Genomic DNA, 22,875 nt, shown 5'->3' on the forward strand with positions numbered 1-22,875 from the left:
GCATCCATGAACCTTGGATACCCAACACCCTGTCGCCGGTTTGTGGTTTGTCCCTCCTCGGACCACTGTCGGTAGGTACTCACCACTGCTGACCGGGAGCATCCCACAAGCCTTGCCGTTTCAGAGATGTTCTGACCCAGTCGTCTGGCCATAACAATTTGGCCCTTGTCAAAGTCGCTTAGGTCTTTATTCCTGCCCATTTCCCCTGCATCCAACACATCAACTTCAAGAACTGACTGTTCACGCTGCCTAATATATCCTACCCCTTGTGCCATTGTAATAAGATATTCAATGTTATTCACTTCGCTTGTCATTGGTCATAATGTTTTGGCTGATCAGTGTACATAACAAAAATAAAATAAACTAAAACATTGCTCATATAGAATTAAACCTCCAGTCAAATAAATATCTCGTACATTTAACTATACAATGGAATTTTAATTTTATATATTTCTGCCTCTTGATAACTTAATACATTGTCTTTTGAGTGTTTTATTTATTTTTAAAAACTGAAGGAATACTCTTCAAAAATGTTGGCGCATAAGAAGCAGGAGTAGGCCATACAGCCCCTCATTCCTAAAGATTGAAACTGATCTTTCTACTCTTTCCTGCCCTAATCTCACAAATGTTGATTTTTTAATATCTAAGAAACCTGGCATTCTGTCATGAGTAAACTCTAATTGAGCCTCTACAGCCTTCATGCACTGTGTTGCAAAGATTCACCACTTTTTGGGTGAATCTTGTCTCTGACCTCAATAGCCAACTTATTTTGAAACCTTGTTTCCTGGTTCTTGGCACCCTATTCAGTGGAAGCATCAAACCCTGCTTCCATCCTGCCAAGCCTTGTCAGAATTTCAATGAGGTTCCCTTTCATTCTTTGAACTCGAGGAAATACAGGTCTAATCTACTTAATCTCACTTAGTAATACAAACATATCCCAGGGATCAATCTGGTGATCCTTCACTGGACTCTTGCACTTTCTTGTGTACATACATTCCTGGTAGGTGGAGCCATATGTACAAAATACTTCCAGACATAATCTCTTCACGGCTCTAAATAATTGGAGCAATATGTCTATACATTTGTGCTTAAACCCTCTTAGAATGAATGCCAATGTAACATTTGCTATTCTAACTGCTTTATAATATTTACCCAGGGCTGTCTAAGCGGAAACAGTTCAACTCTCCGAAACCCCTTAGTATCTTCCTCACAGTGCACATTATCACCAAACTTTGCATCCTCATTTGGTACATGAATACATCAGATTTATTGGCAAGAGAGAGACCAAAAAGAATACTTGTCTTGGTATGCGTGGGGTCCGTTTTACAGCAGCACACCTCTCTCTCTCTGCCTCTGTCCACGGCGCTAATCGCGACTCAGCCCATCGGTGAACCCCAATCGTACAAAAACAAACATGGTTTCCTGGCGCCACAGGTACGAAATCAGCCGTTGAAATAACCGCCGTTAAGTCCTGGCCAATAGCGCTGCTCCCAAATTTAAACTAACCAATGGCAGGGGACTGCATCTGAGCGAGCCCCCCCCCCCCCCTTGGGAACAAACGCTATCATCCGCAGACTGGCACGTAAAGCAATACACACAGTGCTACAGACTTGGCGTGCAAATCATTACACACAGCGTTACAGACTTGGCATGCAAATCAATACACACAGCGCTACAGACTTGCCACGCAAAGCAATACCTACAGCGCTGCCGGTTTGGCGCGCAAAGGTTTAAACAGAGTGCTGTTGGCTGAACGCATTGGAATTTAAACCAAGCTGTCGGCTGCAGTGCCATGGGCTTTAAACATAGCGCTATGACCACAGCGTTATGGGTCACAGACTGGGCAAAATTCTCGTATAACAGACATTGTATTCCAATTAAGCATGGGTCTAAAATACCACTTCTGTGCTGTAATATTTACAATCAAGAGGCCATTTGGCTCATCTGATTCATGCTGTTCCCAGCTGCGCAATCCCATAATTTCTTGCTTTCCTGTAATCCATTCTCTCTCACATGCCTACCACTGAAACTTTTTTTTTTTGCCTCTTACCTGCATCGTGGGGTAATTTACAGTAATCCGTTAATCCACCAGCATCTCTTCAGGATGTGGGAGGAAACTGGAAGCAAGCCAGCAGAAAACCATGGGGCTTACAAGCAGAATATGCAAACATTACACAGACACCACCTGAGGTCAGGATTGATTCCATAAAGATTATGCAATAATGGCAGAGGTAGAATTGCTGCCTTCCAGCCCCAGAGACCCGGGATGAACTATCGTCCCTAGTGTATGTAAGATAGCGTTAGTGTGCGGGGTTCACTGGTCAGTGCGGACTGTAGGCCGAAGGGCCTGTTTCCACGCTGTAAAGCTAAAAAGTAAATATGGTTACCAGCTATACCACAGTGAGAATAAATACACTTTTTAATTTCTGCTTTGAAATAGGTGCCAAATTCTTGACAGCGTGTACACTGTGTATATAAAACTTCGGCTGTTCTTATGAAAATGCATTGGATGCATTCATTCTTTGTTTCTGTTTACCACTTCCCATGTTTCCGGGGAGGAAAAATATAATCTAACCTGTACAAATGACATTGTAATTGTGGTTGTCTCTACTTAGGGGAAGCTGACTGCCAGGGAACGTATCCAGCTGCTCCTGGACCCTGACACCTTTGTAGAATATGACAAGTTTGTTGAACACCGATGCTCAGATTTTGGCATGGGCACAGAAGACAATAAGGTACGGTACGATGTGTAGAAATGGCATGACTTATTTTCGATCTATGTTTATAATGGTTGTCCTTTCAAAAGTAACAATTAATCATAACATTTTTGTTTTGAGGTTGAGTAGCATACCTTTTCTACATTTAGCATACCTTTTCTACAAATGTCTCGCAGATAGAGTGTACTTCAAATTGACCAGAATTCATTGGAGCCATATAACTTCTGAACAAATATTCTGGTCAGTTTGAAGTACTCCCTGTCTGATTGACATTGAAATGGCCAAGTGTAGAAAAGGAATGCTCCTCAACTTTAAAACAAATGGAGATTGGGGGGGGGAATTAAATGACTTTCGTAGCATGAGTATAATTCAGTAAAAGCTTGGAATTTGAAGAAGAAAAACTAACCTTCACTCACAATTGTTTTACTTCCGTCTTAAATTTTGTATGTACATTTCTTGATTTTGACTTGGTGTACAGAATTATTTTGTTACATCTTTGGATGCAGGATGGAATTGCATTCATGAATGTAGTGTTACATTAGTCCCTGTTCTCGCAAATAAGCAGAAGAAATCTTTCTGTGAATCATAGCTGCAATATGATGCATTGTTCTTGAGAGGAAATTGTAACTCAACCATCTAATCAGAATGTTTATGGATCTGTGTATTCCCTGAATTGGGTAAACATCTTGAATTATGAATAATCATGGTCAACATGCTGATTATTTCTGAAAAGACAGCAATAAAAGAACCTTTTTATCATATTCAAATGTTCGTAATGCCGAACTCTTTCTGACGTGGGACATGCATTTCCTTTGGGGAGAGTGGAAGGGGGGATTGTATTGTACTGTAAACCCTCGTTATTACAGACCTCTTTATAATGAATTTCAATTATAGCGGACGGAGCATCCCCACAGTAATCAGACACCACTGTCTCTTTAAAAACACAGGCTGCTGGTTATTGAAATTGACAGACATTGAAAATAACAAGCAATGGCTTCGATCAAAACTTGTGCAATGACGAAGCTCATGAAGTGCTGAAGTAACTGAGCAGGTCAGGCAGCATCTCTGGAGAGTGTAGATAGGTCACTTTCCGGATCACCGGGAGATGCAACACCAACATTCACCTGGTCTCTCTGAGGCCAGGACCATCAAATCTACCACCGTCCCGCACCACTTCCCTAGCCACTTCTAGATGAGGCCTACCGACCTTCACCGCCAAGCAAGGCTGCCGACACCACTCTCCGGCCCGCATCACCACGCCGGCCATTTCCAGGCCGGACCCGGTGACCTTCACTGCCAGGCTTGGCTGCCAATGCCATCCCCTGCCCACACCGCCTTCCCAGCTGCTTCCAAGCCGGGCAGCTGACATCGCATGGCCTCTCTGGCTGGTCTGCTGACGCCACCCCCGGCCCGTACTGCCTCCCTGGCCGCGTGCAGGCCGGGCTGCTGACACAAACCCTTGGCCGTTTGATGGCCGGGCGACCACCATCACCTTCGGCCCGCACCACTATCCCAGACTCTCCCAAGCTGGACCTACCGACAGGCTGGGCTATCGATGCCACCCCGGCCCGCACAGCTACTATGGCTGCTTCCAGGCCTTACCTGCTGCAGCCACCATCGACCTTTACCTGCACTCCTGCCGCCCGCGGGCAGGGGCCGTCATCTCACCTGGATTCCAGGTCCAGTTCCACACCAAGACTCTGAAGAAGTGTCTCGACCCGAAACATCACCTAACCATGTTGTCCAGAGATGCTGCCTGACCTGCTGAGTTACTCCTGCACTTTGTGTCCTTTTATGCATTAACCAGCATCTGCAGTTCTTTGTTTCTACTCTGAACTTCATACTTGTTATTACAGTATTTGAAAAGATTTTTCACTAACTTATTGGTTCATTCTTATGGCTCTTTCAGTTTCCTGGTGACAGCGTTGTGACTGGTCAGGGCCAAATTAATGGGCGACTTGTTTATGTCTTCAGCCAGGTAATGATATATATTTTCATTAAATATTTTTCTTGGAAGGATTAAGAGTTTTTGGAAGTACTACGACACCTTACTAAAACACGAGGGTAGATTTGATCTGGAATCCTGGTTCCTCTCAAGTTCAGAATGCTAGAAATAGGCTGGCAGTATGCATGGGCTAGCTGTCAGAGAATTTGATGTATTTTGGAAAACTAGCCTATTTCCTGTGGGCAAATGGGCTGTAAGACAAAATAAGTGCATTCTTCTCGTCTGGTAATCTGGTGGTAAGCTGTTCTCGTGCTTCCTTTCTGGTAATTTATCTAAACGTCATGAAGAAAGTGTAATTGGTCTATCCCATACTTTTTAGATCTCCAAGATGGAGAGATTTGCCAAAGCTTTTCACTAACTCAAACCATGATGTTTTTTTTATTTGAGTGAAAGGCATGAAACCTGATCTGAAGAATAGAAATGAAGAGAACTAAAATCAATATTCTTAGTAGTTGCATTTGAAATGCAATAAAAGTGATTACCCTTTCTGAGAACATTGCGATGTTGAACTCATTACCTTGCCTTTTTCCCTTACATTCATGTGTAGCCAAATGGTGTTGCAAGTGGGAGTATCAAAAATATATTTTGTCGAATGCCTCCAACCTGACCCTAATCCAAGGGTTTCAATGGCATATGTGTCTCTTTTAGTTATTAGGGAGAGGAAGAGAATTATTTTCTGCCAAGGTTACATACTATAACGACCAGTGCACCTCGTATTCTGCTTGGGTAGCTTACAACCCAACAGTATGAACATTACATTCTCCAATAGTAGGTTACCACCAAATCTTTTCCTCCATCTGGGCTCGCACCTATAGCTCCTCCCCCCCTCCCCCAAACTACAACCACCTATTACTTGCCAGGCTGCCCTGTCTCTGCTCTCTACCAGCTTTTTCCCCCCTCCCCCAAACAAGTCCAAAGAAGGGGCCCACTGGGTCACTCCAGTACTCAGGTGAGTTTTGGACCTTGACTGTCAGCAAAAATCACATTTCACCCCCCCACCCCTCCCTTTGAAACATTTCCATGCCTAGGTTCACTTGCTGATTCTCACACCTTTGCTGTTGTTACCTCTAGACACAACTATTCCAATGTACCTTTGGACAATCTTCTTTTGTATTGCACCCTATTGGCCTGAGGTAATACTCTCCTCTGTTTCTGATCCCTAGCCTATACTCTTCGTGTTTCTGTGGTTTCTACCCAAGGATATACATTTATCCTTGTTTTTTTTAAAATTTTGCTTTCGACTTTCCCTTCCCATTCTCTAACCTATTCCAGTCCCACAATTTGGAAAGATGTGTTCTTTTAATTCCATCTTCTTGCACATTTCCAAGTTTAATTGCTTACTACCGGGTGCTGAGCTTCATTATTTCTGCCACCATCATACATTTCTGGCTCTCTGTAGTTCTTTTAAAAGCTCCTCAAGATATATATTTGTCAAATATTAAAATCTGTTTAACTCCAGTTTTATGAGAAACTGATGCATATTCCACTTAATATTTACAATGCTTGCAATAATTTTATTTCCTTTTTGGCAGGACTTTACAGTCTTTGGGGGAAGTTTGTCAGGAGCTCATGCACAGAAAATCTGTAAGGTAAAACGATAAGTAACCAGACATTGTATTCTGCATTGAGTCCACTTAATCAAAAAAGGACCCCTGTATGATCTAGAACTACATGTGACTAGAGGCGAGATGTGCTATGCAAATCATCTATATACTAAAACTCTCGTTTGTTTGTTCCTGAACTACAGCCAAAACGGTACACGGTAACGCGACAATTTTAGGCCCACCTGACTCACTTTGGTGCTAATGTCTTCTTGTGTTTGAGGCAGCAGAAGTTATGAAGCTGCTTCTGCTGTCTCCGTTTGTTGTCGTCCGCCTGACTAAGGTCAGTTGAAAGGGCTCACCACGAGGAGGTCGCCAACATGAGCCCTTGGTGCTAATAGAAGAAGTTTCTTTGAAGTTTCATTGGTGTTATATTTTTAAAGTTATTCACATTTAAAAGTTTAAATCTATCTCCTAGGGAGGGAGGGGGGAGGAGGGAGGATAAGGGGGGTTGAGGGGGATGGAGTTGGGGGGGAGGGGAAGGGGGGGTGGAGGAGTGGGGTGAGGGGAGGAGGGAGGGAAAGGGGAGGGAAGGAGGGGGTGAGAGGAGGGGAGGGGGGAATGAGAGACTGCTGCACCAATGCAGGAGAGGTTTGGGCCCCAACAGGTCCACTTGGTCTAGTTATCTTTTAAACTGAGCCCTAACATTTGAAGCAGAACGTGCAAATGCTCCATGGTCTAACATTTCAGTTAAATTAAGACAGTGTGTGATTGTTTAGGTCTTATTCTTTAGATATCCTGTTTTGCCGTTCCTTCCTGACCCAACCACTACTCTAAGATCACCCAGATTCATTTGCTGCAAATAGAGGCTGCATGTTACACGGGTTGCAGCTGTTGCAGCATTGGTTCCACATGTTTATAGCTCCTGTATGGGTTTTGAAAGGTTTTGTGTACTTGGGGGTTTCCCCAAACAATACAAAATTGAACCAGTAAAGATATACAGAAATGGCCTGATACTTAGATTACATACATCCAGATTTAATAAAATGTAATCATTGTTCCATCAATTTTAAGGATATTAATTTATCAAATATAACTTATTTTCTAGATAATGGATCAGGCTCTCTTGGTGGGAGCCCCAGTAATAGGTCTGAATGACTCTGGAGGGGCACGTATTCAGGAAGGTGTGGAGTCCTTGGCTGGTTATGCCGATATTTTCCTGGTGAGATTAGCAATATGTAAAATTAAACAAACATAAGAATCATTTTCATGCAATTTTTGTGTTTTTAACCAGGTTTTACTTGAAGCTGATGGGGTAGGGTGAAAAAAATTACATTTTTAAGATTTATTTACTGTTTTTCCATGCACAACAACTTAATTCTTCTGCAAATTAAAACTTAAGGCAATTGTAAATACCAAAAACTAATTAGAACATAAGACAGCTCAGCACATAAACATGCCCTTCGGCCCACAGTGTCTGTGCTGAACATGATGCCGAAATAAACTACTCTTATCTGCTTGCATGTGATCCATATGCATCCGTTCCTTGCATGTTCATGTGTCTCTAAAAACCTCTTAAATGCTTCTATCGGATTGCCCCCACCATCTACATTTAAAAAACTTGCCCCTCACATCTCCTTTAAACTTTGTCCCTCTCACCTTGAGGCTATGCCGTCTAGTATTTGACATTTCCACAGTTAGATAATGGTTTGTCTGCCCTATCAATAATAAAATAGTAGCCTTTTCTTCAGACCCATTGATTACTTGCTCCCAGATGATGATCCCAGTAACATCAGGCATTTCATAAATGTAATCTATAGTTTATATTTCTTATGTTGCAATTAAGTACAAAGCACACGCTTTGTTCAGTAAGGAAATTTTGCAAGTTTCAACATTGAGCCTTGGGTCATACAGTGTCATTTTTGTTTTAGCAAGGAACTTTGCTCATCAAAATGTGCATGCCACTTTTGTGATCTAGACGAGAAGCATCAACTCCTTGTAAGATTGCTTTCAACACAGTACAATGCCTATCTACGCTGATCTGAACGTAGTTACATTGAATTCTTATTTATAATGTTAGCCTGCCACTCTCATCCAATTGTTAAAAGGGAAAAGCTTGAAGTGATGGAATGCCAAATCCTGTATCTGGAATTGGTTTGTCAGTGAAGGTTTGTGCAAGGAGGGTTTCCCTTAACGGTCACTGCTGGGAGTTGTAGCCCAACCACACGTAACAATGTCTGAAGAAGGGTCCCAATCCAAAACATCACATCCATGTCTTCCAGCGATGCTGCATGACCCACTAAGTTACTCCAGAAGTCTTTTTTAGTAAATCAGCTTCTGCAGTTCCTTGTGTCTGGAATAGTGTTTTGATTGCAGTTGCATTTTAATGATTTTTGACCTACAATCATGATCTCATTGATGTCTCTGAAATTTTATAAATTGCATAAATCAAAAAGTATGAAGTATCATGCAAACTTTTTATAGAATTAAGACAGTTATCCTAATATGCTTCCTTTCATATGTTGCTGAGTACATTTAAAATAAAGACTATGGATTGATGTAGAATCAACAAAGGATCAACTTTATCTGTAAAACACTCCACAAATATTGATGGCTGTTTTAATGAATGTTAGTTGATTTATCATCTTGCTTGATGAACAACTTGCTTTATACATTAGATTCCTATTGTATTGCAATAACAATGTGAATTTGATATTTTGCAGAGAAATGTATTGACCTCTGGAGTCATTCCCCAGATCTCCCTCATCATGGGTCCTTGTGCTGGTGGTGCTGTCTATTCACCTGCCTTAACTGACTTTACATTTATGGTAAAGGTAAGGTGCATTAATTAATGATTTGATTACAGAAGTCCCTTGTTTTATGTTCTGCCTTTGTAACCAAGAAATCCTATCGTGTATTTGGAATTAGGCCATTGTTGCAATATATGTTCCAAGCAAGCTAAACGTTATTCTGAGAGGTGTAACAAACATACAAATTATGTACAACAAAGGATTCATTATATTGGATGTGCGATTCATCAGTCTGAATTGCTGATTTTTCATGACTTGCTGCTTGGCTTGTTGTTTCTCTACTTGGGCTTCTTTCTGTGCCAGAATTTGCCAAATGATTAGAAAATCCTTTAGTTCAAGAAAATATTTGGAGTGTTGAATGTTTTTAATCATTAACATCAACATTTCCTTTTGAGAGGTAGACTTAGTTTATAAAGGTAGAAATCTATTGAGTAACAAGAAAAATGAACCTTAAAAGAAAATCAATTGATAATAAAAGTGAGATTAACTTTATTGGTTTATTATTGTCAATTCAACCAAGATACGTTGAAAGGTTTTGTCTGCATGCCATACAATCAAATCATACTATATAGAATACAATCAAATCATATACAAGTAGTGCAAAGAGAAATATACCAGAGTGCCGAATATAAAATTACAGTATTAGAGCGTTAGTTAGAGAGAAGTCAAAGGTCCACAGGGAGGTAGGTTGGAAGATTGGGACTGCACCCTAGGTTATGAGGGGACTGTTCAGTCGTCTGATAGCAGTGGGGAAGAAGCAGTTCCTGAATCTGATGGTACCTTCTGCCCAACTGAAGAGGTGAGTAGAGGGAATGACTGCAGTGAAAATAGACACAAAAAGCTGGAGTAACTCAGTGGGACAGGTAGTATTTCTGGAGAGAAGGGATGGATAACATTTCGGGTCGAGGCCCTTCTTCAGACTGAAAGTCACGGGAAAGGGATACGAGAGATACAGATGATGATGTAGAGAGATAGGGAACAATGAGTGAAAGATATGCAAACATGTAATGATGATAAAGGAAACAAGCCATTGTAAGCTGTTTGTTGGGTGAAAACGAGAAGCTGGTATTCCTTCTCTCCAGAGATGCTGCCTGTCTCGCTGTTATTCCAGCTGTTTGTGTCTGTCTTTGGTTTAAACCAGCATCTGCAGTTCCTTCCTTATGGGGAGAAAAGATGAAATACGAAGGTAAGCTGGCCAATAATATAAAAGAGGATAGCAAGAGTTTCTTCAGTTATATAAAGAGCAAAAAAAAGAGGCAAGAGTGGACGTTGGACCGCTGGAGAATGATGCAGGAGAAGTGATAATGGGGAATAAAGAAATGGCAGAGGAGTTGATTAACTTTTTTTGCATCAGTCTTCACAGTGGAAGACACCAACAATGTGCCTGAAATTCGAGTTTGGGGGTGGAAGTTAGTGGAGTGGCTGTTACTAGGGAGAAGGTGCTTGGGAAACTGAAAAGGCTGAAGGTGGATAAGTCACATGGGCCGGATAGACTGCACCCTAGGGTTCTGAAAGAGGTGGCTTGAGAAATTGTGGAGGTATTGATAGTGATATTTCACGAATCACTAGAGTCAGGAGTGGTCCCAGATGATTGGAAAATTGCCAATGTTACCCCACTGCACAAAAAGAGAGAAAGGCAGAAGTTAGTCTGACTTCGGAGGTTTGTAAGATTTTAGAGTCCATTATAAAGGATGAGGTTGCGGAGTGCCTAGAAGTTCACGATAAAATAGGCCAAAGTCAGCATGGCTTTGTGAAGGGGAGATCTTGCTGGACAAATTTGCAGGAATTCTTTGAAGAAGTAAATAGGACAGACAAAGGAGAGTCAGTCAATGTTGTTTACTTAGATTTTCAAAGCCTTTGCAAAGGTGCCACACGTTAGGCTGCTTAGGAAGATGAGAGCCCATGGTATCAAAGGGCAGATACTAGCATGGATAGCAGGTTGGCTGGATGAGGGGATTGAAGGTTTTGTGGCAAAGTTTGCAGATGATACGAAAATAGGTAGGGGGCAGGTACTGTAGAGAAAGCAGGGACTCTGCAGAAGGACTTGGATAGGTTGGGAGAGTGGGCAGAGAAGTGGCAGATGGAATATAGTGTAGTAAAGTGTGGTGTCATGCATTTTGGTAGTAGGAATGAAGGCATAGACTATTTTCTAAATGGGATGAGAATCCAGAAATCGGAGGTGCAAAGGGACTTGGGAGTGCTAGTGCAGGATTCCTAAAAAGTTCATCTGTAAGTCGAATCAGTAGTAAAGAAAGCAAACTCAATGCTAGCATTTGTTTCAAGGGGGCTTATATACAAAAACAGGAATGTAATGTTGAGGCTCGAAAAGGCGTTGGCCAGGCCGCATTTGGAATATTGTGAGCAATTTTGGACACCATATCTGAGGAAGGATGTGCTGGCTCTGGAGAGGGTCCAGAGGAGGTTTACAAGAATGATCCCAGGAATGAGTAGGCTAACCTATGACGAGCGTTTGTCGGCACTGGGCCTGTACTCGCTGGAGTTTAGAAGAATGAGAGGGGACGTAAATGTAAATTAAGTACAATCTAACCTGATTCAATTAATCAAGCTCTGTGATGAAGTCAAAGAAAATTACGAGTCATTGGTGAAGCTACCACTGCCTGAAGATGAACTCGAAAAGCAAAACCATTGGGTTCAAGCTTTTAATGGTTTTATACAAGATTAAAGGTGTGGTTATCTGATGTAGGTCAGCAAACTACACACTCCATTGCTGGAAGTGCCATACAACAGTGTTGTAAACTCAGGTGACATTGGACCTGATGACAGTGTTTCAAATGTCTTAAAACCTAAATTAAGCCACAAATCTTGTTCTTCATCATGTGCATCTTCAACATTAAAGCTCAGGCAGAAAAGGCTGCTTTCATGGAACGGGTTGTCGCCCTGAAAGACAAGCATGAGATTGAGGCACAAGAAGAACAATTGAAAAGTGAGGAAGAACAATTGAGAGGACAATTGAAAATAAAAGAAGAACAATTGAAAAGAGAAGAACAACTGAAAATAAAGGAAGAACAACTGAGAAAAAAGAAAGAACAACTGGAACTAGATGCTGAAAACTGGCAGCAACCAATGCAAGAATCAATGTACTCGAGGCCATGGGATTAAAAAGTAGCTCTAGAGTATCAGATGGGATGAACTCTTACATGAGAAAAGGAACTGCTCAAAAGGAAGCAACAGCTAAATTAGATTCACATGCAGCTGAATACTTGCCTGATCAAGTGCAACAAAGACAGAATGTGTTGATGGGAACTGCATCTTCCTCCCAGCAACAGGTTATTAGACCAAAACAAACAACTCTTGGACCATCTGCTAGAGTTCATGATAGGACCCATCTAACTCAACACTCTCTTCAAAGGCAAAATGTAAAAACTCGTAAGCAAAAGGGTGTGCAGGGGCATGTTTACTCTGCCACTTACTGACTTCTAAAACAAATTCCAAGATGAAGATCCTCACCATGTTGGATTGTGAAAACAGCTTAGTGACATTTTTCTCCATTGGCCTGTAAGTCAGAGCTCCCTCTGCAGCTTCTGGAAAAAAGAAATGCATGGCATAGACGTGACTGGAAGATCATCTTGTAAAGTGTGCCTTTCATGCCCTACAGACATCAACCCCCATCAACTGTATTGAAGAATTCTTGCATACTTTTCTGAAGTTGTGACATCTTGCTTATGCCTGCCACGTACTCATGAATTCAAAAGACAAGTAGCATTCAGGAAATCAGAAGCACTTTTGTGAAAATGCATGTTTTGGGTTTTCGTTTGATATTTGTTTTGAAGCAGAAACAGAATCTGAGATTATTTCTGGCTCTGATCAGCATTAATGAAGTAGTCCATTCAGCTCTTTACTTAGTAGAGACTCCTAATTTTTACAGTACTGATTTCCACAAATACTAGCATGCTGTTTTGTGATCATGGCATAAGGAGGGTTTTTTCAGTTTTGTCATATTGCCAAATCAGCATTTGGTTTAAAACAAAACAAAATATACTATGATCTTAAATAGGAAGCGCTGTTAGTAGCGGTCTTTTTCAAAAAATGCTCATTTATTTGAGCTGCTTTGATTTGATTTAATCAGAATTGATTCTGATTAGATCAATGTTGTGGTTTGCAGGGTACTTCTTACTTATTCATTACTGGCCCAGATGTGGTGAAATCTGTTACCAATGAGGATGTGACTCAGGAAGACCTTGGTGGTGCAAAGACCCACACTGCAGTTTCAGGTGAGATGACTTTTAGAGAGTGAGAATGTTATTGAGTGATCAGTATATCTCTTTTTTAAATGTGCTGAATTAATGGTTGCCATTTATTTCATGTGTATTGGGATTGTTATTTTTGTTCACCCATCTTTGGGTGCTGCTCATTTCAAAGCAATATTGTGTATGAAGAAGCTATTCACTGGGATTTAAATACGGATTATGAATTAATTCATATTCATTAAATTGAGGAATATTTGCACAAGTCCCCTTGAGATGTGCGGTATAAATTTGAAATGTCGACTGGCTATTTCCTTCCTCAGATGCTGCCTAGCCCACTGACTTCCTGCAGCTGCCCACCTCTTGTGACAGCTTCTAGCATCTGTGGTTTTTTGTGCCTACACAAATAACATGTTCTGGGATGTGCAGGAGGATGGTATTAGGACTGGTTAAATTATGTTTTGTCACATAATTTCAGGATGGGGGGGGGGGGGTAAATTCAATTCTTAGTAAAGTATTAATCATGTAGAAAAGTAGGATTTGCACAAGAACCAGGAAGGAATTATTAATGGTAGATCATTTGGTGATTCAGTACGACAAATGTGATTGAATTGCTCCAGGAGACATTCAAGAAGGGATGATGATGAGGGTGATAAATATGATGTAGTTCCACATCTTCTTCAAAAATACTTTTGACAAGTTTCCACATGATAGTGGTTAATAGGAAGGGATTATTTCTATAGGCATAATTTTAGTTATCAGGAGCATAGATTTAAAATAATTGTTAGAATATCAAGAATAAAGTTGAAAAGGTTTCGACTCACTGGATAATGGAGGCCTTGAACTCGTTCTTTGAAAATATGGTAAATGTAGGAAACTTGCCTTTAAAAAGATCTTTGATATGCCTGTGGTATACAGTAATAAAATTACACCCCAAATTGGGATTGGGTCAACACAAACACAGCAGCCTTCCATTTTGTTATCATTTTCTAAGAATATTTTTCACGATTAAACTTCAATTGTTCCCTCATGGATTCGCTTCGATCTATCCAAGTCTACAACTATGTTTTTTTTAAAAGTTAAAATCCACTGAGCAAGTAGTTGTGATCTCGTGGCACATCAGCTCTAGTTGCAGCAGTGCAGCTTGTTTGGTAGATTTATCACATGCAAACTAGTATATTCTCTCCCAAAACCTACATTTAGACCAGTAATGAAGATAGTAAAAAGGAAAGACCATGATGTTGATAACTTTTCTCCAAGCAGATTAAATTTAATTGCCTATTTATTGCCTGTGGACATTAAGTCAGTTCTTATTGCAGTGCGGCAGCTAAATCTGTGATTTGTCGTGCAGAATAACTAATTTGAAATACCTAATCAAGGATTGTGAATGATCAGATAGACTGTGCCTCATGGGTAACCTTCATCAATTAATAACGTTTATAAAAAAAAGATTTTAATTAGTAAAGCCTGGCCTTTACTGGAAGCAAGAAACTGCAGATGCTCGAAAGCTGAAACATAAACAAAATGCTGTACAAACTCTGCATGTCAACAGTATCTGTGGAGAGAGAAACATAATGACAGGTCATTGACCTGAAATGCTAATTCTGCTTCTCTCTCCACAGATGCTGCCTGACCTGAATATTTCCAGCATTTTCTGTCTTGACAGTGCTCCTGAAGATGCACTCTCTAAGTGAGCACAGTGGTTTTCTAATAATAATTTATCTTAATTATTACTTGGGTTATAACTAATTGAGTTCCCATTTAATTGGGAAGCAGCCAATACACTAACAAGCAAAAGAAGAAGAGACTTGCATAGCACATGCTCAAGGATCTTCGGGTTAGTACCGTTTGGGCCTGTAGTCTGTATAAGACTTATTTATTTTAATATTAACATTTGTACCAATATTGAAACATTCCAAGGCCCTGCCATGGTTTGACAGTGTGGATGTCAATGTTTTCATGGGTGAGAGAATCTTGAATAAGGAGACCTAATTACTAGGTTAGGGCAAAATCTAAAAACAGATGCACGGGGATTTCTTCTGAGGATGGTGATCTCGCAAATTCTCTGCATGAGGTAGTGGAGGCTAGATTATTAGGGACCATTTAAAAAGGAAGAAAAGTTGTTTTTGCAAGATCGGGGAGGGTAATGGGAAACTATCAGAGAAGAGTAACTGAGGCCAAGGACACATCAGCCATGATCTGACAGCCCAAATGACCTACTTCTGCTCCAGCGTTCTTATTGCAGTGCGTCTGTGCTCTGTTGCAGTTACAAGGGGTTGCAATGTTTCAATTTGGCTGGGAAATTGTTGGCTTGGCTTGATCAAGTTCTGACTCCTTGTTATATTGTAAATTTCTGTGCATATTCAGCATGTTACAATTCCACTTGTAAGCTGGGCTCCCAGTTAGCCACCACTTTTAACAAACCTCAAAGGTCTAATGAGAAGGAGAAAACTGAGCTGAGTTTTTAAAACATTGTGGGGACAAAAAGCCTTTAAGTTGGAACTGAAATAAAAATGGCATTATAAAGACTGAACAATTTCACTGTCACTACCCAGCCTGTAATTGTTGTCAATGCTGGTGCTGAAGGGCAAGTTTTAGTTTATCAACAGTAAACTCTCTCTTGTCTGTTTTTCAATTAATAATAGAGAATATAGTTTAAATGCCGCTGTACGTTGTTAATAAATTTTGTGAGGCTGACATTTTCCATTGCTGACCAATCTTTGATGCTTCATCACTTCATTTAAAAATAGTCTTCCTTCAAATATAGAAACTGCTACGTGGCTGCTGTGATTTATTATGTTAGCCAGAAGGACAACTCCAGTATGCTTTAGTTTTTTAGTTTAGAGATACAGCGCGGAAGCAGGCCCTTCGGCCCACCGAGTCTGCACCAACCAAAGATCCTCCACATTAACACTATCAGACACACACTCAGGACAATTTACACACACACCACGCCAATTAACCTACGTGGCTGTATGTCTTTGGAGTGTGGGAGGAAACTAAAGATCTTGGAGAAAACCCACGCGGTCACGGAAAACGTACAAACTCCATACAGACAGCACCCGTAGTCGGGAGCGCTGTGCCACTGTGGCCGCCCTTATGCACAAAGGGCTTCATTCAAACTTGACTAGAAGATGCAGTGACCTAATAAATTGAGATGAAAGTAATGTTACAGGTAGTTTGTAAGAATTCTCTATGACAAAGAATGTACAACATGCCTATCATCAGCTGGTAATTTTAAAGATGCTTGTATGCGAAGATTGCTGGATCAACTTTCTTTCCCCTTTGTTTTCGTTGGTTAGATTAAAATAATATTGCATTACAATAAAACTTCAGTATCATGATAGAATTTGCAATAATAATCCTTATGAAATATTACAGATTCTGTGTTGTACTTTCTTCGACCAAAGGTAATGTTATGTTTTGTGTTGCCTTGAGGTCTATCTTCAAGATAAAGAACGGAGACAGCACTTTGTGTCGTAATTCTCTTTTACTAGTACAAGGTTCTACAGGCTTCCCATTCTGCAACTGTTCTCACTATCTAGATCACATGATATTACTACATCATGCACTTAATTTGCATGTTACAACCCAGTTTCAATTGTAACAATATAACAGGTAATTGCTTTGAAGATTTTAAGTAGTACTTTTTTTGTAATACATGTTTATATTGCAGGTGTTGCACACAGGGCTTTTGAAAATGATATTGATGCCTTACTGAACTTAAGAGAGTTCTTCAATTATATACCTTTGAATAACAAAGAACCAGCTCCAATAAGAGAATGTCAGGATCCATGGTAAGTAAAAGTATGCTTTGCACTCTATCTGTCTCTCCAAAGCAACACACTAGCTTTGGTTTGTAAAACTGAATTTCCAGTATTCTAGTTACATCAGTCCATTGACATTGATCATTTATAGATAAGGTGATGAATATCACAGTACCTCATTTGCACAGACCAGTTGGGCTAAAGGGTCTGTTTCTGTGCTTCATACTGACTTAATGCTTCACTCAATTTTGAAAATTGACATTTTGTAATTTCTCAATTCAAATGATCTGCTACACTGCAACAGACCATAGAACTGTATCTGGGACTGAACAGTGACATTGACCAAATATTCCATTTGCCACTTTTATGTATCATATATACAGCACTTAGATTTAGATTTTTTAGATTTAGAGATACAGCACGGAAACAGGCCCTTCGGCCCACCGAGTCCATGCTGCCCAGCGATCCCCGCACATTAACACTATCCTACACACACTAGGGACAATTTTTACATTTACCCAGTCAATTAACCTACATACCTGTACGTCTTTGGAGTGTGGGAGGAAACCGAAGATCTCGGAGAAAACCCACGCAGGTCACGGGGAGAACGTACAAACTCCGTACAGATGGCGCCCGTAGTCAGGATCAAACCCGAGTCTCCGACGCTACATTCGCTGTAAGGCAGCAACTCTACCGCTGCGCCACCGAGCCTTGGCAGCGAAAGAATTAAACATCTGCTGTTAAGATCTTGTACAAGGATCGATACCATGGGGAGATTTTCCACCTCATTGATGTTGTTTACCAACATTGAGAGATATTTGAGATGGTGCATACAATGAATTATAAGAGCAGCACTCGAGTGGCCCAGCTCATCATTATATTTGGGGTTTTGTTCAGGAATAAATAACATGATAGACCATGTAGAGAAAATGAATTTCAAAAAAGGTACTGAAAATAAAAATGTAAACTCGACATCAAAGCCGCTTGCCATGGCCTTTAAATGTTACTGTTGTATGCAAGAACACATTTGAGTAGTGGCTGAATCATCTTTACATTGGGAATTACACAATTGTGCTGTATTGAAAGAGATCAATATTTTAAGGGAAATGGCGGAAACACTAGTAAATGTAGCTTTGGTATTTGTAAGCCAGGCTCTGCTAGCAGAGCAGAAACAACCCGAAGGCTAACCGAACTACGTTGCTCCGATTACTTTGCTGATCGTGCATAAATGTGCTGGTATTGAGGGGTTTTTAAGTATAGAAGTCATCATAATTTAAATATTGTCTGAATAGAAATACCATAGTACATTGTGGAATTAAAATTGTATAATAACCGTCTAGGTCAGAAAGTTTCAGTGGCATGAGCTTGTATGTTGAATATACTGATAACTCTTTAAAAGTGCAAGTCTGCCCTCGTGTGGCTGCAGGGAACATTTCTCCAGCAAGTGATGATATGGTGCTTTTTTCACCCGGGACAGGCTGCCATCTAGTGGCCATATTGAATTGTACATCTATACCAGAGGACAAGACACTTTAGACATCCAGTCTGAAGAAGAGCCTTGACCCGAAACGTCATCTCTCCAGAGATGCTGCCTGTTCTGTTGAGTTACTCCAGCTATTTGTGTCTATCTACACTTTGTGGAGAACCCATTTTAATTGACCATTTCAAACATGTAGATTATTTTTCCCAATTTTATTCACTTGAATAAATAATTTCACTGTAAATTTCCTCTCTATAATAGTGGTTACATTTTTATTCAGGTGAATAAATAATTTTTGACAATATTGTGAACCTATGCTATAGTTTCACATGTCTCTTTGAGATTTTGCCTTAAATATATAATACCAATGTTAAGTTAAAGACCACAAAACCCTTTTATACTTAAGATAGACACAAAGTACTGGAGTAACTCAGCGGGTCAGGTAGCATCTCTTAAGAAAATGGATAGGTAACGTTTCGGGTCAGGATCCTTCTTCAGACTGATTGTAGGGCCGGTGGGGGGGGGGGGGGGGGGGGGGGAAGAGAGAGGAAGCAAAGAAAGAAAAGAAAGAATCCTGGACAAATTGGAGTCAGCAAGAGATGACCTCAGGCAAGGAGGTTCCCTGATAGACTGATTGTTGGCTTGAGATGGTGTGAGCCCAAGAGGGCTACATAATTGCAAACTGTAGAACTGGGTAACAGACTTAATAGAGTGTGGCAGGGTGGGATAGGGAATTGTTTGCAGAGGTTACCTAAAACTGAAGAATGCAATGTTCATACCGCTGGGTTGTAAGCTAAGCAAGCAAAATATGAGATGCTGTTTCTCCAATTGTGGCTGAGGGGTTGGTGCAAAACCAGGAAAATAGGGTATTGACATGGATAGAAAATGGGTTGGCAGACGGAAAAAAAAGAGTAGGCATTAATGGGTCCCTTTCAGAATGGCAGGCAGTGACTAGTGGGGTGCCGCAAGTCTCGGTGCTGGGACCACAGCTATTTACAATGTACATTAATGATTTAGATGAAGGAATTAAAAGTAACTAGCAAATTTGCAGATGAAACAAAGCTGGGTGGCAGTGTGAACTGTGAAGAGGATGCAGGGTGACTTGGGCAGATGCAGTATAATGTGGGTAAATGTGAGGTTATCCACTTTGGTGGCAAGAGCAGGAAGGCAGATTATTATCTGAATGGTGTCAGGTTAGGAAAAGGGGAAGTACAATGAGACCTGGGTGTCTTAGTACATCAGCCACTGAAAGTAAGCATGCAGGTACAACGGGCAGTGAAGAAAGCTAATGGCATGTTGGCCTTCATAACGAGAGGAGTTGAGTATAGGAACAAAAAGGTCCTTCTGCAGTTGTACAGGGCCCTGGTGAGACCACACCTGGAGTATCGTGTGCAGTTTTGGTCTCCTAATTTGAGGAAGGACATTCTTGCTAATGAGGGAGTGCAGCTTTGGTTCATGAGGTTAATTCCCGGGATGGCGGGACTGTCATATGATGAAAGAATGGAGCGACTGGGGTTGTATTCATTGGAATTTAGAAGGATGAGAGGGGATCTTATAAAAAAACATAAGATTATTAAGGGATTGGACACGCTAGATGCAGGAAACATGTTCCCAATGTTGGGGGAGTGCAGAACCAGGGGCCACAGTTTAAGAATAAGGGGTAGACCATTTAGAATTCAGATGAGGAAAGACTTTTTCACACAGAGTTATGAATTTGTGGAATTCTCTGCCTCAGAAGGCAGTGGAGGCCGATTCACTGGATGCATTCAAAAGAGAGTTAGATGGAGCGCAGGGCTAGCGGAATCAAAGGATATGGGGAGAAGGCACTGATTGTGGATGATGAGCCATGATCACATTAAATGGTGGTGCTGGCTCAAAGGGCCGAATGGCCTACTCCTGCCCCTAATGTCTATGTATCTGTAATTTGCATGTGGCCTCACTCTGGCAATGGAGGAGCCCCAAAGGTCAGTATGGGAATGGTATAAACCAGCATCTACAGTTCCTTTTTATTGTGTTTTATACTTTCTGTTTAGTTTAGTTTAAAATTCAAATTATTCAAATTATATTTTTCCTCCCCAGAAACATGAATGGGAAGTGGCAAACAGAAACAAAGAATAAATGCACCCAATGTTATTTCATAAGGACAGCCACAGTGTACATGCTGTCAAGAATTTGGCACCTATTTCGAGCAGAAATGAAAAATAATTTATTTATTCTCACTGTGGTATAGCTGGTAACCATATTAGTTTTTAGTTTGAGATACAGTGCGAAAACAGGCCCACTGTCTGCACCGACCAGCGATCCCCGCACATTAACACTATCCTACACACACTGGGGACAATTTACACTTATACCAAGCCAAGTAACCTACAAACCTATATGTCTTTGGAGTGTGGGAGGAAACTGAAGATCTCGGAGAAAACAAACGTGGTCATGGGGAGAACGTACAAACTACGTACAGATAGCGCCTGTACTTGGGATTGAACCCGGGTCTCCGCCACTGCAAGTGTTTTACGGCAGCAACTCTACCGCTGCCCACTAGACATCTGTTGGGGTGTTAATTATAAATGTTATATTGCTCAAAATGATGAGTTACTGCATTGACTAATAAACAAGGTTGTGACACTAAGATTGAAATTAAGGAGTTGGAGTTAGTTTTAAAGTTTGCTCTCTTTAGGTTTTTTGTGTATGTTAGAAAATTATACACAAGAGTGTATAAGAGTCCAAGAGTACTCTGAAACATCAAATCTTAATGACCAGTTCCTTTTTGGCATGATATTTGAAGCACCTCTTGCTCAATCTATTCGGCCTGTGTTGCATGTATCCTACCAATCTGAGATTTGTCTTTTTATTATTTTATTTAATTCAGAGGTGAAACTTGGTTAATTTGCTGAAATAAACGAGTGAATTTGCAAAAATCATCATCAACTTGGTGTCTCCGAGACCAGCCTTTAAAGACGTGATTTTGTTTTTAAAAGGGGCATAATTTTTTTAACTAAATTTGTTTTCCGCTGCTCAATATAAAATTAGAAAAAAATTAGACGTACAGGGATCATTTAAGGACTTGTATTATGAAACTTTTGAAGAAATACCCAATTTATCAATAAAGCTAACGGATGTTCAGAAGAAAGCTATTTAAATAAACAGAATAATTGGGAACTGAGGAATAGTATGAAATGCAGCGATATTGTTGATTGAGATGAGACGGAAATGTCTGCTGGGATGATTGGCAATTGTGTAGTTTAAAATAAAATATTGGGTGCACTTGTCCCCGATAGCAAAATCGTTTTAGCTTGGTTTTTGACAACATTAGACTCTAAATTTGTTGTTAATGTAAGTAGAAAATAAAACAAGTGCTGGAGAAACCCAGCAGGTCAAACAGTATTTTCTGTCCACTTCTATTTCCACAATTGATTGCTGAGGGTTTTTGGCATCTACTATTTTACTACAATTTTTCAGCATCCTTGTATTTTGCTTTCCTACAGAGGTAGGAAGCTGGATGAATAACCATGAGAATAGAAGAAACAATCTGAAAGATGTAAAGGTATTCTTTTGTAAATGTGCAATTCAATGTAATACAGCTAAGTGGGAAGTTACACACTTTGAAAGAAGAAAGGAATATATATAATAGAAATGCAGGAGGGTGTGAGGTAACCTCATTGAGGTGCAAAAGTAGACACAAATACGACTTTTGGACAGGCATGGATAGGAAAGGTTTAGAGGGCTCTGGGCTAATTACAAGCAAATGGGACTAGCCCACTAACCCAACTTAGTCATCGTAGACAAGGTGGGCCAAAGGACCTGTTTCTGTGCTGTACAACTCTATCACTCTGACTCTATGCAATTATCAGAAATCTAGGGTTCATGGACATGATTCTCTGAAAGAACAAGTCCAGGTTGGTTAAGCTCAATTTTCCACAAACTAAACTATATTGAGTTCTGTGTCACATTTGGGATCAAAGGCATGATTAGATTATGCAAAACATAAGTAACCCACATGGAATACCTTGTGTAAAATGTATTCAACACAATTTTCATATGATTGAGGCATGAATTTACCACCATATACATAAATGATTGACAAGTAATGAAGTAAAGTGTTTACTTTTGCCCATTTCTGCTCAAAGTGACAGGTTGGTGCCGGGCTTGGATGTATTGGTTCCTCTTGAGTCTACAAAAGCATATGATATGTTGGATATTGTCCATGCGGTAAGGAACTGTTTAGTTTTAACTCATATTTTTGTAATCCTGTATTTGCAAGAAACGGGGCAGAATGTACTTTAAACTTTGTTCCTCTCACCTTAAAGCTGTGCCTTTTAGTATTTGATTTTTCCATCCTGGGGAAAAAGG

The 22,875-nt window shown here is 40.4% G+C and overlaps 1 protein-coding gene across 5 annotated transcripts in view; it reads left to right on the plus strand.

Moving 5' to 3' along the window:
- Window positions 1-22,875, plus strand: part of pccb (propionyl-CoA carboxylase subunit beta) — a 39,398-nt gene that overhangs the window by 7,137 nt on the left and 9,386 nt on the right. For 4 of the 5 annotated variants that reach the window (XM_078410775.1, XM_078410777.1, XM_078410773.1 and 1 more), the window contains exons 2-9: window positions 2,616-2,735; window positions 4,627-4,695; window positions 6,255-6,311; window positions 7,372-7,485; window positions 8,987-9,097; window positions 13,197-13,305; window positions 16,955-17,075; window positions 22,653-22,734. In XM_078410775.1, the coding sequence (XP_078266901.1) occupies window positions 2,715-2,735; window positions 4,627-4,695; window positions 6,255-6,311; window positions 7,372-7,485; window positions 8,987-9,097; window positions 13,197-13,305; window positions 16,955-17,075; window positions 22,653-22,734 (684 nt within the window). In that variant the 5' untranslated portion in view covers window positions 2,616-2,714. The remainder of the gene's footprint in view (window positions 1-2,615; window positions 2,736-4,626; window positions 4,696-6,254; window positions 6,312-7,371; window positions 7,486-8,986; window positions 9,098-13,196; window positions 13,306-16,954; window positions 17,076-22,652; window positions 22,735-22,875) is intronic. The other variant, XM_078410774.1, reaches the window with a different exon arrangement.

The sequence above is a fragment of the Rhinoraja longicauda genome, chromosome 13, assembly GCF_053455715.1.
Source record: "Rhinoraja longicauda isolate Sanriku21f chromosome 13, sRhiLon1.1, whole genome shotgun sequence".
NCBI classification, from domain to species: domain Eukaryota; kingdom Metazoa; phylum Chordata; class Chondrichthyes; order Rajiformes; family Arhynchobatidae; genus Rhinoraja; species Rhinoraja longicauda.